General features: G+C 45.1%; 1 protein-coding gene across 2 annotated transcripts in view; it reads left to right on the plus strand.

The window, feature by feature from the left end:
• The window catches only part of LOC106893376, a 72,413-nt gene that overhangs the window by 15,310 nt on the left and 39,289 nt on the right, over positions 1-17,814 (plus strand). For both annotated transcript variants that reach the window (XM_014951303.1, XM_014951304.1), the window contains exons 2-3: positions 4,072-4,147; positions 5,414-5,904. In XM_014951303.1, coding sequence (XP_014806789.1) covers positions 4,072-4,147; positions 5,414-5,904 — 567 coding nt within the window. The remainder of the gene's footprint in view (positions 1-4,071; positions 4,148-5,413; positions 5,905-17,814) is intronic.

The following is a 17,814-nucleotide window of genomic DNA, read 5'->3' on the forward strand; positions in this document are numbered from 1 at the left end:
CACCCCATTCATCACAACTCTCTGGGCATGGCCACCCAGCCACTTTTTTTACCCAGTGAAGAGTACACTTGTCTATGCCATGATTTGCCAGTTTCTCTAGGAGAACGCTGTGGGGGACGGTGTCAAAGGCCTTACTAAAGTCCAGGTAGACAATGTCCACAGCCCTCCCCTCATCGAGAGGGTGGGTCACATGGTCATAGAAAGATATCAAGTTGGTTAAGTTGGAGATTTTCTTCCCTTTAATTTTGCATGTTAAGGTACAGAGTGTACTGGGCACAGTCCTGGACAACCTGTTCTAGCTGACTCAGCTTGAGCAGGGGCTTGGGTGAGATAATACCAAGAGGTCTCTTCCAATCTAAACAGTTCTGCGATTTCTATGCTGTGAATGAAGCCATGATCAAGCTTTCTGTTATCTGAGTGCCACAACTCTGAGTTTGTGAGGCAAACAAGGCTGTGCAGCCTCAGACAAAAGTAAATCTGTGGCTAATATAAGACAGGGACTGTGTAAGGGAGGCTGGGGACCTGAACACAGCTCTGCTGTCTTCAGTGGAATGCTTTTGAAGAGAGGAAAGTGTTACTGTTAAAGCCTGGGAAGAGTCAAGGGAGGGCGCATTTATCTCCAACTAGTCAGAGCATTAGTCTTTGATTCCCTGTATCGTTATAGTTTCTGGAAATTCTTGTTATCCAGACAGACAGCCTTTATTATTTTTTTTTTTTTTGATCTTCCATTAATCTTTGCCTGAGTGGTATATTATGGCAAGGAGTTTCATGTGTAAAATTTGAACTCTGCAAGATTAACGGTTAGTCTGGTATGAATGCTGGTTCTCTCTGTGCTGCAACAGGGGAGGTAGGGTTTCATACATAGGAGCTTGGGAGACTTCAGTTCCCACAACCAGCATATAATTTGTGGAAGAATTTATTAATAAAAATAGAATGTAACAACACTAAAATAGCAGACGTTGCTAAATGAAAAATGAGGGGGAAAATTATGATGTCTCTGAAAGATGTGAAGACCAAGCAGGAGAGTAATTGCATGTATATAACCCCCACAAAATCAAACACGAGAGGACTTACGAAAGACAGTGCTGGTCATGGGACATCACTGGCAATGTGACTTCTGAGTCTTATCATTTTTTTACTTCATTCATGCAAAAAATGCACAATTGCTGGATTTTAAGGCCTTTTTACGGTTAGCCTGTGATGTATATTAAGAAAATATTCTAATTACTGAGAGTATTGTCTAAAACAAGGGTATAATAAATCAGTGGGAGTAATGGGAGAAACCAAGTCTGAATGTTGGCAGAAATGTGCTACTGTTATGTTCTTCCAAATGAAAAGGTGGGTGTCAGGAAGAGTGGCTCAATAGGTGTCTCTAATTGCCTTGATTCTGAACAGCACTTGATAAGTTGCTCATAAAAATTGTGGTTGATTCTAGAAGAGCAGGTGCTTACTTTTCTATGGCTAGCATCAGGAGGATGATTACCAAGACTATGGGAGCCCCTCTTTTTCCGTGAAGCCTTTTGTATTGTCCTACCACTTTAATTTCTCTGGGATATACTGTGGGACCAAATCCACAGACTCAGTATCTTCTTGTTTGAAAGAGGTTTCTCTTCTCTTATAGGTGCTCTGAACAAAGCTTCTAGAGAAGTGTCTGAGGCAATTCACAGGGGATTAGTCTTAGGCTGCCTGTGGGACTGGGGAGGACTTAGCAGAGGAGTGTTATCCATATGAGATTAGGGGCTAGTAAAATTGCACTTGTACAGGGAGGAGTGAATATTTTGGAAGTCCAGAGCCAGCAGACACAAAGACCTTCAAAATGTCAATCATTGACTCAAATCCAACTTCTATCTTAAGTGTCTCAAGCCAGTGACAATGTGCAGTAGCTCTTTGACCTGCATGTGCTAGATGTCATTGCCTCTTTTTTGGAAGCAGTGCCACACCATGTATTGACATTTACATAGTACAAAAACTGGAGCTGATAGGTTTCCCACACAGAGCCATTCAACCTCACTGAACACCCTGCCATGTCCAAATGAAAGGTTTTTATGTGGGAATGAGCCACAGACTGAGGTCAGTACCTCTCAAGTTAGAATTGAAGCCTTAACTTTTGTAATGAAGACAGGACCACTGTCTGTCTCTATAGCAGCTAGCACAATGGCACCTCAGTGTCAGCTGTCCCCTCTGTGAACTACCATGGCACAAACAAGGTATTATACCTGTTCTGGGGACAACCAGAAGTCTGTTAATTTGGCAGAGTTCCTCAGTGCCAGCTGCCTTTATTAAATCACGCATGTGTGCGAATATGTATGAGAAAATTGTAGTTGTAGTGGGAAAAACAACCTCCTGCATTTACTTCAAGAATATCAGCAATGGGGATAAATCTGTGACACTTTCCCCATTCATCATTTGACAGTTGGGAAAGTAGTTTAAAGACTAGCAAGGAAGGAAAATATTTTCTGATTTCCTGAAGGGGAAAAGTTAGCTTTAAATAAAGGAGGAGAAAAAAGGTGGTAACAGGCTTTTGGAGGAATGAAACCTCCAAAACACAATCCTGGAGAATGGTCACACAATAGATATGTTGACTTAATGGCTGTAAAATTTGGTATCAGTCAGAATTCTCCACTGTTTCTGTTTCTCTGCATCAGCTGTATGTGTCTTTTGTAGGCATCTAGTTAAGTGTATCTGCTCTTTTGTGTCTCTGGGAGGCTGAAATACTCCAAGGACATTTCCCTAGGAACAGTAGTGGAGTTGAAGTGGGTCCATATTGGTGTAATGGTTTCATGCTGCCTCATCTTCTATAAAAGTCAAGAATAGCACATCAGACACTTTTAAAATGGAAACACAGTATGTAACCTTTTGAAACCTATGCTACTGGATTCTGTTGTTGGCAAATAACTTGTGAGACAGCTAAGAATGATGGGAATGTTTGTTGTTATTCTGAATAAAAAGGTGTAAAGAATAATAAAGCTCATCTTGCAGTGATCATGTTATTCCAGAACTGTCTCTTATAAAGGTTTCTTTTGAAGTATTGCATTTTCCTTTGACTCATTTGGTTTTGGCCATTGCCAAAGACACATACTAAGCTGCGTAGCTCAGAGGTTTGATCTAGTAATGCCAGGTATGCTCTATGCAGCAGAACAAAAGCCACTTTAGGAACAAGGTAGGTAGGGTTTCCTGTACGTAGGAAACTCAGCAGCAGTGGGATCTGTCTGACCTACAAAAGCTTGGTTTCAGATCTCTCAACCCTTCTCAAGTGGCGACTACCAAGCTTGTTCAGTTTTAGAACATGTTTTGAGTAAGTGGGTATTTGGGTATACAGCAAGTGGTTTGGTGAAGTCCATTGGCTGACCCAGAAAAAATGTTCCTGGAAATTCCTGATAGACAAAATATGTGAATTGGCATTACTCTTAGAGCATTTAGTGGTGTTCAGTGGTACTGTAAAATTCTGTGGTGGTGGGGACAGGATAATGTTATTGTTTGCATTTCTGTAAAATTCTGTTTCTTTTATTTCTATTAGATTCTTCAGAGTTGTCCCGTAGAAAAGCAGCACAAGCCTATTCTTTGGTGGCTTATGTGTGTGTGTGCCTTCAAGGGGGAAGTGCGGGTTACATACATAGGACAGCTAAAGTTAACATGCCACTTCCATTTGTGGTTGCCTTGCAAGATGATAGTGCTGTTGACAGGATGTGTCTTTATTTCGGTGGTGGGTTTTGGAGATTCAGTTGTCCACGTGATGTGGATGTGGTAGGCCGTGATGGTTAGAAGCTGTGTGTCTGGGGAGCTATGGGCAGGGTATGTTCGTTGTGCTTGGGAAAGAGTTGGTGGTGCAGTAAGGTGGAAATAGTGGTAGGCTGTGTGTTTTGTGTTGTTGCAACTAAGAAGATACGGTGGGAGTTTGAGGTTGGGAGATGAGGATGTGCATACAGGGAGATGCTACGGCTGGGTGTGTGCGGTTAGGTGGGGTGGACAACTGCAGGATATGAGAGTGGAGGGTGGAGGAAGTGGCCTGGGCAGCAGCAGGGCAATGATCAGTGTTCACAATGAAGCCTTTTCTTTCTTCTTGCCCCCTAGATCTCCTACCCCCCAAGTGATGAGGACAGCGACGACTCTGAGGGAGAGAACCAGGAACTTGCTCAGATTGACAGAGGTAAAAGGACAAGATAGGAGGGTCCTGGGATGCTACAGCTGAAGTCTCTTTTGCTTTTCACTTGTGCTTTTGGAAGTGCCTCCTCCTTTGTCCCCAGTGTACCACAACCAGATGCATTTAGTCAGTCACCTTGAAGTTTTTGGGACCTCACAGGTAGAAGCTGGGGTTATCAGATGCTGCAGCTGCACTTTTCTTACCAGACATAGACATTGTTAAACACATGTTAAGGTGCCAGTGCTGAAGATATGGGGCAGAGAAGGTCTGCAATTGGGCCAGCAGCAGAGCTAGGACTAAAAATTTACCTTCTATTCCATGCTCGTGCAACTCCATCATCTTTGTTCTAGGTTTCCTCTTCCTTGTCACTTCCAGTTTTGCTTTCCTTATTCCCCTAGACTCACTTGTCTGATAAGCTTGCTCCCTTCTTCCTCTACTGTTGGTATTGGGCAGCCCTATTCTTGAATCTAGCTGAGGATCTTTCATAGAGGAGACAGGTGCTCTGCTATTGTTTTTTGGACCTGGTATGAAGCAGCTTAGAGGTGTAGGTGAACTCTGTACTAAATGCATCTCTTGAGCTATGGTAAGTCTCTGCCATTTGTGCATACCCTGTGTTTTATTGTAATTTAGCCACATTCAAGTAGATTCTTATGCAAAGACAGAAGTAGTTAAATTCCTGACCCACAGGACATGTCCTGTTGAAATTCAAATCCCTGTTCCAAGTGCTTAACATGGAAACAACTCGGCAGAACATGTAAAGCATGTCCAGCTTATGGCTGAGGGCAGGTTCTCTTATGTGGCAAGCCTTGTAATAGAAAGAGGACCTTTACCTCCAGAAACCAGACCTCTTATTATTTGCATCACAGATGTGCTGCTCAGCTCCTCTGCCCTGAGAACCGGTCACTAGAATTTAATGTTTCTAGCTAGATGTAAGTGCCTAACAACATGTTTGCAAGATCATGTCTTCTCCACCTTCAGGGGATGTGGTGGGTGGCAGATCTGTGTCCTTACTCTGAAACTTGACTTCCAGGTGATGCAAGGGGATGTCTAGCAGTCTGGTCTAAACAAAGTTTTGGAAACTTCCAAAGGGAAGCATTCAGCCAGGGAGTGTTTCTTCTAGGGAAAAAAAGACAGAAAACAGCTCAGAAGTTTATTTGGGGGGAGGTAAAAAAAAAAGCATGACACAAACAGGTCAGGAGAAAGCAGACCCAGTTTATTAGGGTGTGGGACACAGATTTGCTCTGTCACTCCTCTATCTTCTCCTCCCACCAGAGAGAAGACGGAATTGTACCTTGACACCTCTGGCCACCAATCAGCTCCAGAACCAGGAGAACCAAAGCTGCAAGGTTCGGGCACTCTTCCATGCCAGCCTTGACCGCCACAGCTCAGAAGAGGAGCTGGAGCGCATCAACCGAGAGTTTGCGGCTGAGAAGCGAAAGTGGTCCCAGGTCAGCAGGCTGGCTTGCTGCAGCGACAGCAACAATACCTCCTCCAGTGACGAAGAAGTGAAGAACTTGTGTGGGATGTCATTCCGGCCTGTGGCAGAGCAGGCTGATGGCATGCATGCCAGCCCAAGCCCCGTGCTGTTCAGTGCCTCCCCTCCCAAGAGACTCCAACCCCTGGTGCGGAGCCCAGCCTCCAGACCTTTAATCTTCACAAGCGTCGGGACAGGCCTTGAGCAAGTCATGCCTTGTAAGAGACATCGTCAAGGATACGGGGATAAGGTCAGCAGGCCCAGCCTTGACCTGGAAAAAATGCAGCAGGTAAGGCAGAACCTCATATGAGGAAAGCAGCATCACACAAGAGAAGGTATTGTAAGCAAAGATGGAAAAGGGTTTTTGAGGCAGGGTTCGGTAAATTCATAGCATTGCTTCTTGTGATCGTGTCCTCAGAGGCATAACTGATACTTCTTCTAAGATAAACAAGGTCTAAGTGTAGATACCCCTCTTGAGAGGTAAAGCTACTGCTACTTGAGTGGCTCTTGCTACACTTGAGCTGTTCTCTTGCTACCCCATTAGGAAGGCAGCACCCATCCTGTCTGGGTCATTGATAACACAGGAATAAAATCACTGGAGTTCATCTTTGTCAAGTTACCTCTGCTGCTATGAGCTGACCCATACCATTTACTCAAAAATAAATTAATTGCTTAGGGACGTATAAAGAATACCTTTGTGATGAAAGTGGTTGTAGGCTTGATAGAAGTGTTTCCATACTTCTTGTTCTCCTTGTGCCTCCTAAGAGTTTTACAGCAATGTAAAACAGTGCTTTTTACCTTCTTAACACTTTACAAATACCAACTGCTTACAGTTTGCTCTAGATGCAGTTATTCTTGATTTTGCAGGACTTTTGTAGGGGCCTGAGATTGAGATGTATAAATGCTAGTTTGCCTCATCTCTGCACGGGCTGGGAAACGGGGCGTTCCTGGTACTGGTGGGGTGGGTTGACCTGCACGGTGCTCATCTGGTGCCTCTCAGAAGGCATTGCTGTAGAGTTAGTGTTTTGGTATGCTCTTAATTATTTGTTTTTCTTCTTGCACTGCTGTAGTATCAGTTTGAAAGTGTATCTGCAGACATCTGCTGACCCTGGTAAATTGCAGTAAGTTAAAGACAGTTATTTTCAGTTCTGAATTTCTTCTCATTAGGGAGGAATTTGACTGCCTCTGGTTGGTTGGATGTACCAGTTTTAACATTACTAACACCACCCCCTTTAAGCCTATGAGATGCACCCATTGAAAGAAAGGACTATGTATTTGTTTTCCAAGATCTATTAAAGTGAGACTCCTCCATTTCTCCATTACCTCGCTGCCTGTTCTCAAGCCTGCTGGCAGCGTACAGCCCATGAATACATAATGTGGAGACTTGTGGTTTCAGTAGTTTTCCTCTCACCCCCTCTTCACCCTTCTCGCCAAGTTTCTGCTCACGGAACATTCAAAAGACCCAGTGCTGCATTTCACATCACTCAAATCTACTGATACTGACAGACTTTAATTAGTTTCACTTCCTAATGAGAGGAGAGAAAAAGCTGGTAAGCCTGTGCTCAGCCTTCTTTTTCAGAGTGCATGGGAGTAAATAGACAAATGCTCCTTTCGGCCCAGGTGCTTTCTCTGGTTTGGATCCCAGGCGTAGCATCTACCTGCTCTTCCTTAAATTCCCTTCAGCAGTGTGTTAGGGAATGTGTTGGTGAAAGTTAAAGGCTAATTTAAGTAACCTTTCCAAACTGTTGTGGTCTTTCTGGGAAACCTTGTGGAAATTATTTGCTTCCTGGTCCATCTGCTTTCTACACTTCTAGATTAATTGAAGCAAAGATTTTTGCAAAATTTGAAATCTGGGGGTGACTTATTTTAAAATAACATTTTACTGTAGATTAATACTTCTTGGTTGTGGAATCACTGTTATAATGAAAAGATATTCAGTTAGTGGTTTTGATTTAAAAGTGTACTTTTTGGGGGGAGGCAGGGAAACATGCAAAGTGAGGTGCAGCCTTAATATTGTAACAGTACTTGGTCATTTATATTATTTTTATAGTTTTTATTTCATAGGTTAATTTTCAGTTAGTAATCAGTAATTAGTAATCAGTAAAATGTTGAAGCTTTATGATGACTTCTTGCTTAATTTAGAAAGTCTTGCTCACTGCAGGGCTTCGCTTGCTATTTGTACTTCTTTCTGCTGCAAAATAATCATGTTAGAAATAACAATAATTTTGTAGACTCAGTCTTCTGACTTCTGGATTTCCATCAGCTTAGCTAAAATCAGCAGTCTCATTTCTTATGATAGCAAGCTGAAATCTGAGTTGCATTTTGAGATCTGCCACAAATCTTTGTATGAAGCTGGGCAAATCTTGCTCAGTACCTCCATTCCCCACCTGTAAAATGGGACCAGGGTGTGTGTTTCTTGTTTTCATTCTCCAACAAAAATGCCTCTTAATAACTCCCTGGGCAGCACGTAGCATCATGTGTTTTTTAGTTAGGTAAACAATGCAAGTGAGGAATGATAATATTAAACTGGCTACTGTAAGGCTTTGTCTGGGCTCTGAACATCAAGCTGTTCTTGTTTTCTGATTCTTATCCTTACTATCACGTGCTTGCCCATGAGAATACAGCTGAAAAGCTTGATAAAATGGAAAGTTTTTTGAGTAGCAGATGTAGTTTTAACCCTTGTCCCTGAGCCTTACTTCCCATTCCTGGGGCTGACAGATCACAAAGAGTATCAGGCAAGATCAGTTTGTGCCAGAAGTAAACGTGTTCTGAGACAAGACGACACTTTGGGGTGCATGATGTAGTATGAGTTACTCAGGGGTGGATGAAGAGATGCTGAGTGCTTTCTCTTTGCATCAAATCCTGTTTATGTTGGATGGTGATGGAAAATTGGTCCAGAGAGTTGTGTTGCAGAGTTGCCCTGTGTTGGGATGCTTAAGCTCTTCTTAAGGTTGAACGGACAAGGCAGCTTTTGCAGGAAGGCCGTGGATCAGTGGCATGTGGTGTCCAAATGTCTTACTGTGTCCAAGTGATTTGCTGCCTTTTGGTAAGGAAGGGGAGCAAATTTGGGAAAGACAAGTGTGTTGGGGGCAATCTGAGTGCTTTTAAGGGGTTAGGGAATTGTTGTGCCACGGCCTGTGGATAAATGGAAACCTGCATCATCTGGACCTTTTGAGTTTGGCCTCTCTCAGCAGGAAAGGCTGCACAGGAGCAGGTTTAAAAAAGTCCTGTTCTGTTTAGGTGCCTTTCCAGCTCCATGGGGCAGTGTGATTCTGCCCTTTTGTGCCCCAGCCATGAGTTTGGACAGTTGGCCTGTGTATTTCCCACCCTGGCTGGCTGGTCAGCTGGCCACCCAGCCTCTTCCCTATTGAGGCTGAGAGAGGGCAATTCAACGCGTGCTTTTCTTCACTCATCCAAAGGACTAGAAAATTAGCTCAGAAGACTTCTTCCTTTCTTTCCCCTAATTGGGCTGAAACACCCTGACTCATGCAGGCACACGCATTGCTGCAGTGAATGCCCTCTCCCGGTCACCCCTTGATCGTGGTCCTTGGATAGCAACCTCATTACATGCAGGCCGTGCTGCCAGCCACTTGCTGCTTAATGAAGGCTGTGCATGTCCTAGAAAGACTGTGGCTGCTGCCACCCTGCTAACCTCAGCAGATGTGGCTCTTCTGGCATTGCTGAGAGCACAAGGTCAAGGAGAGCAGCAGGGACATCCTTTGATGGCTTGAGGTAAAGGCACTGGGGGATGCAAGGGTTGGCTGAGCTGTAAGGAAGTCCAGGGTGTCACGAAGATTCCTTGTAGCTGCTGAGCACGTTCCCAGGGGATGACACTAATTGGTCTTGGCACATTGTGTAAACAGAGAGGAGAAGTAAAGGGTCCATCCTCCTGTGCTGTTTAGTGGGACTGGCTGGAGCTCTTTTGAAATCTCATTTCAGCAGCTTGAGAAGTTGGTGTAGCATTTGCAGGGAAAGAGATCTCTCTTGGAGGAGAGCAGCTTTGAGTTAGCATGATGAGCAATCCAGATTGTCCTCATTCATGTGTGGGTAGGTGGCTGGTAAGGAAAACATTGTTTTAAAGTACAAGGCAGAGAGCTTGCGTACATGGGTATATTTCCAGTTACTCTATGAAGTCACTAGGTAGTTCTGAGCAAGCTGTGAAACCTTTCTGCCATTGTTTGCCTGCATGTATGAGTAGATGATATCAACACCGCTATCTTATGGAGACTTAATACATTATTTAAAATGCTTTGAGATGCTAGGATGAAAAAGGCCAGCACAGAAGAGAAATCTAGATCCTGTGCTAACATTTGGATTCTCACTACAGACACTACACCCCTTTTGGTGGGTGAGTAGTTTCAGTGCACGACAGGTGAGTGGACCTTTGTTTTGGCTTGACACTGAAAGTGGCCTGGGTGCAGAGTGAGCCCTGATCTGGGCTTAGCTTTGTAACATCAATCTCAACAGTCCTGCTGAACATTTGAATACTGGCATTTTGTCTGGACTGGGCCTGGTAGGGTGATTGGCACTGAAAGCTTTCTTTGGGCCCGTACTGGTTGGGTAGAGGCTGCAGGATGGCACTCGCCACACATGACCAAGGACCAGTGTGTGACCTCTGGTGCACTGGAGTCTGGGTTTGGGCTGCTAATGGCTCCAGGGTGAGATTTCCATATTCCTAGCACAGCTGGGCTTTGCCCTTGCCTGTCTCTCCAGGACTTGACAAATAGGTTCCAGACAGAGAACGTGTGAGCTCCTGAGTCCTTTTTACCTCTTGAACTCCCATATGAATCCAGGCCTTGTCAGTTCCTGAAAATTGTTATCATCTGTTTGCCTGAGCCTGCCTCTGTGCTGAGGGGGTGCCGGAAAACCCGCTGCTAGTGCTGGTGGTAGTTTCATCACTGTCTCTGCACTGGACCTCGCTCCCCAGAGTGAGTGAGTGGAGTTGTGGGGCATGTGCTGAATGTAATGGCTTACACCATTTCCTAAGGGGCCCAGTGTCAGAACTTGTCTCTCCCAGGTGTGAAAAGTTGGGCCATAGGAGTTCTTTGTCCCTGGGCGCAGTAGAGTGCTTGTTGAGGCAATATAATAAGGAAACTGTTGCAGAAACCGATTGCACCATTATAGAATGAGAAATCCTGCTTCTGGTAACCTCCTGCAATTTTGCTTTTATTTTTCACTCCCAGAAATACTCTACAGCAGCTGTTCCTCCAACACAGAAGCCCCTGTCTATCTCACCCTTGCCAGCATTTAGCACTGAAGGAGCCAGCAAAACAAATGCCATGCCTGGCTGCTGCAAGTCAATCCTAGCATGAGAAAGTTTGGGGCTGAAAATGATTGATTAGATTGTCCGATCTAGTTGCCTGTGAGGATGCAGTTCTGTGGCAGGAGACTCTGCCACATGTACCATGTGAGCGGGCAGTGCGGCATGGTAGAGGTGCCTTTGGAGGAGCTGGGGAGATGTTCTCTTCTGGTTTGTTGTCTGTTATAAAGACTCTGGCTCGCTGCCACCCAGCTGATGTCTGGTTTGCCGATTTGAGTGCCCATGGCAGGGGGGGTTGGAACAAGATGATTTTTAAGGTCCCTTTCAACCTAAACCATTCTATGATTAAGGCATTTGTAGTCTGACAGTGGCAGAGAGAGGGAGGGTGGGAAAGAAGGGCTCTGTTTGGGAGGTAGAGATTGAATAGCGAGGGAAGGCATGAGGTACTCCAGCCTGCCCCGAGGAGGCAATTATGACTCTGCCAGGCAGCAGATACCTCTTTCTCTATGTCCCCTAAGTGTTCCTGGATGGTTATCTAATCCATGCAAAAACATGCTGTAATGGAAGTGCCTGTGTCCTGCCAGGGCTGGATGAATCAGAGCATAAGAGAGCAGTAACCCATGTAGAACTTGGCCTAGCTGCTTCCTAGAAAGGGTAATGATTTCCACTTCTTTTCTGAAGGAGGCAATTGACTGTGTCTTCACTAATAGTAAGGCTCACCTGCTGCCAGGTTGTAAATGCCGAGGGCAAGACAGGTAGGATAACCATTGAATGGTTTGGGTTGGAAGGGACCTTAAAGACCATGTTGATCCACCTCCCCTGCCATGGGTGGGGGCACCTCCCACTAGACCAGGTAGCTCAAAGCCCCATCCAAACTGACTTTGAACACCTCCAGGGGATGGGGCATCCACAACCCCTCTGGGCAACCTAAGGGCACCACCCTCATGGTAATTAATATTTAATCTAAATTTATTAATTTATTAAATTAATATTTAATCTAAAATCTACCCTCTTTCAGTTTAAAACTGTTACCCCTTGTCCTATTGCTATACTCTCTCATAAAGAGCTCCTCCCCATCTCTCCTGTAGGCCCTTTTTAGGTACTAGAAGGCTGCTGTAAGGTCTCCCCAGAGCTGCCTTTTCTCCAGGCTGAACAACCCCAGCTCTCTCAGCCTGTCTTTGTAGGAGAGGTGCTTCAACCTTCTGATCATCTTCCTGGCCCTGCTCTGGACTCCCTCCAACAGGTCCATGTCCTTCTTATGTTGGGGGCCCCAGGGCTGGATGCAAGGGCACCACCCTCATGGTAATTAATATTTAATCTAAATTTATTAATTTATTAAATTAATATTTAATCTAAAATCTACCCTCTTTCAGTTTAAAACTGTTACCCCTTGTCCTATTGCTATACTCTCTCATAAAGAGCTCCTCCCCATCTCTCCTGTAGGCCCTTTTTAGGTACTAGAAGGCTGCTGTAAGGTCTCCCCAGAGCTTCCTTTTCTCCAGGCTGAACAACCCCAGCTCTCTCAGCCTGTCTTTGTAGGAGAGGTGCTTCAACCTTCTGATCATCTTCCTGGCCCTGCTCTGGACTCCCTCCAACAGGTCCATGTCCTTCTTATGTTGGGGGCCCCAGGGCTGGATGCAGTACTCCAGGTGGGGTCTCATGAGAGTGGGAGTAGAGGGGCAGAATCACCTCCCTTGACCAGCTGGCCATGCTTCTTTTGATGTAGCCCAGCTTGGCCTTCTGGGCTGTGAGTGCACATTGCTGGCTTATGTTGAGCTTCTCATCAGCCAACACCCCCAAGTCCTTCTCCTTAGGGCTGTTCTCAATCCGTTCCCTGCCCAGTCTGTATTTGTGTTTGGGATTGGCCTGACCCAGGTGCAGGACCAGGGCTTGTGAACATGAGGTTGCTCCTATCTGTCTATAGAGGGCCTTGTCCTCTCTGTCTTCCTGGTCAGGTGGCCTGTAGCAGACCTCCACTGTAATGTTACCTCTCCGTGTCCTCCCTTTAATCCTGACCCATACATTCCTCATCCAACCCCAGATGGAGCTCCATGAACTCCATCTGGTCCTTGACGTAGAGAGTGACACCCCCTCCACATCTTCCCTGCCTACCTTTCCTGAAGAGCCTAGTCCTGCTATTATCTAGTCCTATTCCTAAGCTTTCAGCATCAATCGGCATGATAGGATTAGAGCATTCTCACAAAGGGAGTTGAGGTTGGAAGGGAACTCTCAAAGTCACCTTGTCCAAACCCTCTGGGCAAGCAGGGTCACCTAGAACCGGTTGCCTAGGTCCATGACCAGACAGCTTTTGAGTATCTCCAAGGATGGAGACTTAGCAACCTGCCTGGGCAACTTGTGCCAGTGTTCAGTCACCCTCACAGTAAAAGTGTTTTATGATGCTCAGAGAGAACATCCTCCTGTGTTTGTTTGTGCCCATTGCCCATAGTCCTGTCACTGGGCACCACTGACAAGCACCAGGCTCCATCCTCCCTTCAGATATTTGTACACACTGATAAGATCCCTATTGAGCCTTCTTTTTTCTAGGCTAAACAGTCCCAGCTCTGTCAGCCTCTCCTCATACAAGAGATGCCCCAATATCTTTGTGGCCCTGTGTTGGATTCTCTCCAGTACCTCTGTGTTGCTCTTGTACTGAGGACCCCAGGACTCTGTCCTGCCCCATGACATCTGTTGATACTATGTTCACTTCTCAGGTGTGCTGCTAGCAGACTTTCTGCTCACACATCTCTCCTTGGCCTTCCTCCACCATTGTGTCAGCCCTGGCACAGAGTGTGTTGGCTTGTCCATTCCTAGGGCCAAATGCTTCTGCTCTTCTCCCTTAATCCCTTGCTTCCTTGTTTCTCCTGAGTGCATTTTTGATCTGGTTTTGTCATGTATGCAGAAGGGCAACAGTTCAAGGGGGAGATGGACAAGTGAGCTGCTATGAGTGCTTCTGTCTGGAAATATTTATCTCTTTTCCCTAGGTATCTGGCCATTTAACTTTGCCTTTTTTTTTTTTCCCCCCCCTGAGAGCTTGCATCTTGGTGAATATAGCTATTTGGATTACCATGGGACCTAAGTATCATCTGGGCTGTCTCCAAGCATAAGCCAGTAGATAGAACATCTCCTGAAACATCTGAAACTGGTTCCTTGAGGTCCTGCTTTGAATCATGAAAAAGAGTGGGGATTAAGTTGGTCAGGGTGATTTGGAGTGCACCAGAGAGCTTGATTGAGGAGGAAAAGGGAGATGGGGGAAGGAAATTCGATGTGGCTGAAGTTTGGGAGGATATGTGTTGAAGGCAGGAGAGATTTGTGGGACAGGAAGGGTAGGAATGGGTGAAAACAGAGCTAGAGAGAGTAATTTTGTTGTATTAAGATTCCCAAAGGGACAGTAATAGCACCTGGCAGCAGTGGCAGTAAATTATAAGGCCGAGGTTAAAGCCAACGGTTTATCATCTAGATTGGCAGGCTTGCTGGCTACCTTCCCAACCCTGCTGTCTGTCTTTTTTTCTCTAAGCTCTAAAGCCTGGTAAGAAGGTATTAAACTAAAGCTGATTCTTTGGCTGCAGACCAGAGAGAGGAGATCAAATGGGCATATGGGCACCGCTGGCATGTGTCCTTGGGATGTGACTTCGGGAGAAGTCCTGAGTGATGCTGTGTGAGGCTTGAACCCTTGGTGTGACTCTGAGGGGTAGGTAGGCCTGGAGGCAGCACATTTTAAAGAAAGGAAAAAAACCAACAGAAGTTCTCCCACCTGTAAGTGCCTGCCAGAATCTCTTGTGAACAGACAAGGTTGGGGTCTTGACCTCTTTAGCATTTTTCTCTCAAAGCACCACAGAGAATAATTCCTAATGAACTAGTAAAAGGAAAAGCCCAGTCTCCAATATCTGCTGGCAGTGGTTTATGGTGGGCTGCCTGCAAGCCACAGAAACCATCACTCGGCAAAACCTAGAGATCCTGACTGCAGCAACTGCACAAGTATTTAAAATGGGATTTGAAGTGGGGTGAATGGCTGTCACAGAGTGAGTGCTGGATTGGACAACCAAGGGCGACTTTCCCAAGGGTGGTCATCCTGCAGCGTATCCCTGTTCTGTCTATTATGTGTTGGCTGTTGTAGGTCTTTTTTTGAAGAAGGTTTTCCAAAAGATTTTTTGTTTCTTGTGTTGACACAGTACAGTGCAGAAGGATAATGCTGGCACGTTCTCTTTCCCACTCTCTGAGTTCAGCCCAAGTAGCCTCAAGGGTCTGAGAGATTAAGAAGTTTTGCTGCAACCTGTTTATACTTTCCAGCAAGACCAGTTAGTAGATGTTGCTTGAAAGTGAAGGTCAGGACCTTCTCTGCAGTGCTCTTCTCTGGAATAGGGCTGAGTTGCCCTCACTGTCCCCCAGCCTTGGTGTGTCTGGACTACAAGGGCTGCCTGGGTTGGGTCCCAGTGTGGCTGATGAGTTGGCTGAATACATCTCCCTTCCCACTTCTCCCTCCGCATGTGATACAAATATCTCATCGTTGCCTGGGGAGAAAAAGAGTTTGCAGGCAGCTTCACCATATGCTGTCACTGCCCATGTTGTATTTGATCTGTGGGTGAATGGATCTCTCTTCAGGCGTGATAAGTTACATCTCTTGCTTATGGCAGCAACCTCTGAAAAGGAGAAAGTCTTACAGGTTACTTCTTTAGAGGATCAGTGAGGTGAACTTGAGGAGACCACAAATGGTAAATCGCTATTTGGAACCAAGCTGGTTGTTATTCTTGTAGTGCAGAGAGCGTGTGATGGTGGTGGCAGTTTTCTGCTTACTTTTCTGACTTTGTTATATAGATTAAGAAACTCAAATGAGTGGAAGAGGTAGGTTAAGAACAAAAGAAAAAAGCCTACACTACCACCACCACCACTAAGCATTGAATTCCCAGCTTAAGCACTTACACAAGTGACCAGTCTCTTGGAAATCAGCAACCACAAGATAATGGGGGCTGGTACTGCATAAGATGGTAAGAGATTTGTTCAAAGCACTTACACAGAAGGTAGCAAGGAATGGAAACGAAGAGCTTGTTTTTCCCTTCACTTTCTGTCGACACTGCATAGCCCAGTATCTCTGAAGTGGGAGGCCTTCCTTGCCCAGCATGGCTTGGCACTGGTGTTTGAGAGGTGACCCAAGCGTCCTTTGCACCCTGCAGTCTCCCTGTGGGGCAGTGCCTGTGGGTGAGCAGGAAGAGAGGTGGTGGTGCGGGTTTGGAAACAGCAGAAACAGGGTGGTCATGTGATGGTGCAGATTAACTATTAATGCTGGGCTTTTGTGCTCCGGTTTTGCCACTGCAGAATGAAAGCAAGCAGCTTGACCCAGCGCATGTCTGAGACCTGAAAACGTAGCAGCCGTTACTGTTCAATGGGAAGAAGCTGGCTGAGCTTTTAAGGCCAAGCCTGTGACTAGAGTAAACACTAAGAAATACTGTTTTTGAGACAAGGTTTGGCGTGGTAGAATAGTCAGCCTGGCTGTCAACAACACAGCTGTCCTTGGCGCGGGCTGGGGTTTAGCTCTGATTTTCTGCCTTAGCTCTGAATAGCCTCTCCATTGTTGGCTTACATGAGAACCACACTGCTGAGTTCTCTGCTTGTGCTTTCTTTCAGCCAGTTGATGCCAATGGAAGTTTTGGGCATTGGTCCACAGCTCATCTCACAGGAGGAGGCACTCAATAGAGGCATCTACTTCTTATGTAGACAGAGACTGAGTTAAATCAGAGCAGATTGACTTTTAAAACTCCCTGCCCTTCTCCAGAGCTGTGTTCCTGGATACACACTTCTTATCGAGCTGCAACTGGTTTTGATGAAATGATGACCACTAAGTCAGAGACGAATTCTCCCTCTCAAGGCAAAAAACATATTACATTTTTTCTAAATTCAAGGTTCCAAAAGTGTGGGTGTCCTGAGGGCCACAGGAAAACTGAAAAAAGCAAATGAAGATACTTAAGAGAAACCCTATTAAGTTTGCCAATTTTCTGTATTGAAAATAATCTTTTCAATCTCTTGTTTGGCTTTGCTTGCTCATGCAAAGCAATTTCCATAGGGATGAATTTGCACAACTGAGGATCCTTCAAAGTGTTAGGAACTTAATGTTAATGATAAGTTTGTGGTCATGTCTATGCTAGGGCAAATTATATTTTTAATTCTAAAAATATGCCTCTGTTTTAAAATCCTGGCATATCCTTGCAAGCTATGATTTCACCTTTATGTGTTTGATTGTGGAAAAAGAGCTTCAAAAATAGTTCAAAAAATGAAACCTTTAATCACTTTGCAAGTTACCTTGCAATCTCATTGTAAGCATTCTCTTTTTTGTGACAGCATAGATAAGTCTTTTGCTTACCTGCGGAGACTTGAGGAAGTACCTGTCTTGCATACCACTTCAGAGGCTCATCAGACACTCCTGTAGGCTCTGGTGTGACAGTATGTGGGCATAATATGATTAAGAAACAAGGAACAGTTTAACAAATTGTTTTCCAAATTGCAAAGCTAGGGGTCTGTGCAGTTCCTACTATAGGGAGAAATATCCTTAAAATGAAGCCAGTCAAATGTCTAGTTTTCTTATTGCTGTAAACCTGTTACTTGTTAGGTTGCAGCCGGTGTTTGCAGCTGGGGAAACCGCCATAGGTCAGGGAATGCCCTGGATTTGTTTAGGAAAATCTGTTACTGCTATTGAGTTCTGTACGTGCAGGAAAGACAAGCCTCACAGCAGAACGTGGTGTACCTGGCTAGATAAGACTGTATATTAAACATACCTTAATGTAAGTCTTGAAGCCTAAGCTGTGGTGCTTTGTTCAGAGCTCTGATTGAAATAGCACAGCAAGTTCATGATACGTGTATTTTCGTTGTAGTTCTGAATTTGGTGTGCTATAAATCAAGCTCTTGTTTTCAACTTTATATAATGTCCTGTCATCCTCTGAATAACATGAC

Source organism: Calidris pugnax, unplaced genomic scaffold, assembly GCF_001431845.1.
Source record: "Calidris pugnax isolate Ruff unplaced genomic scaffold, ASM143184v1 scaffold24, whole genome shotgun sequence".
Lineage (NCBI taxonomy): Eukaryota > Metazoa > Chordata > Aves > Charadriiformes > Scolopacidae > Calidris > Calidris pugnax.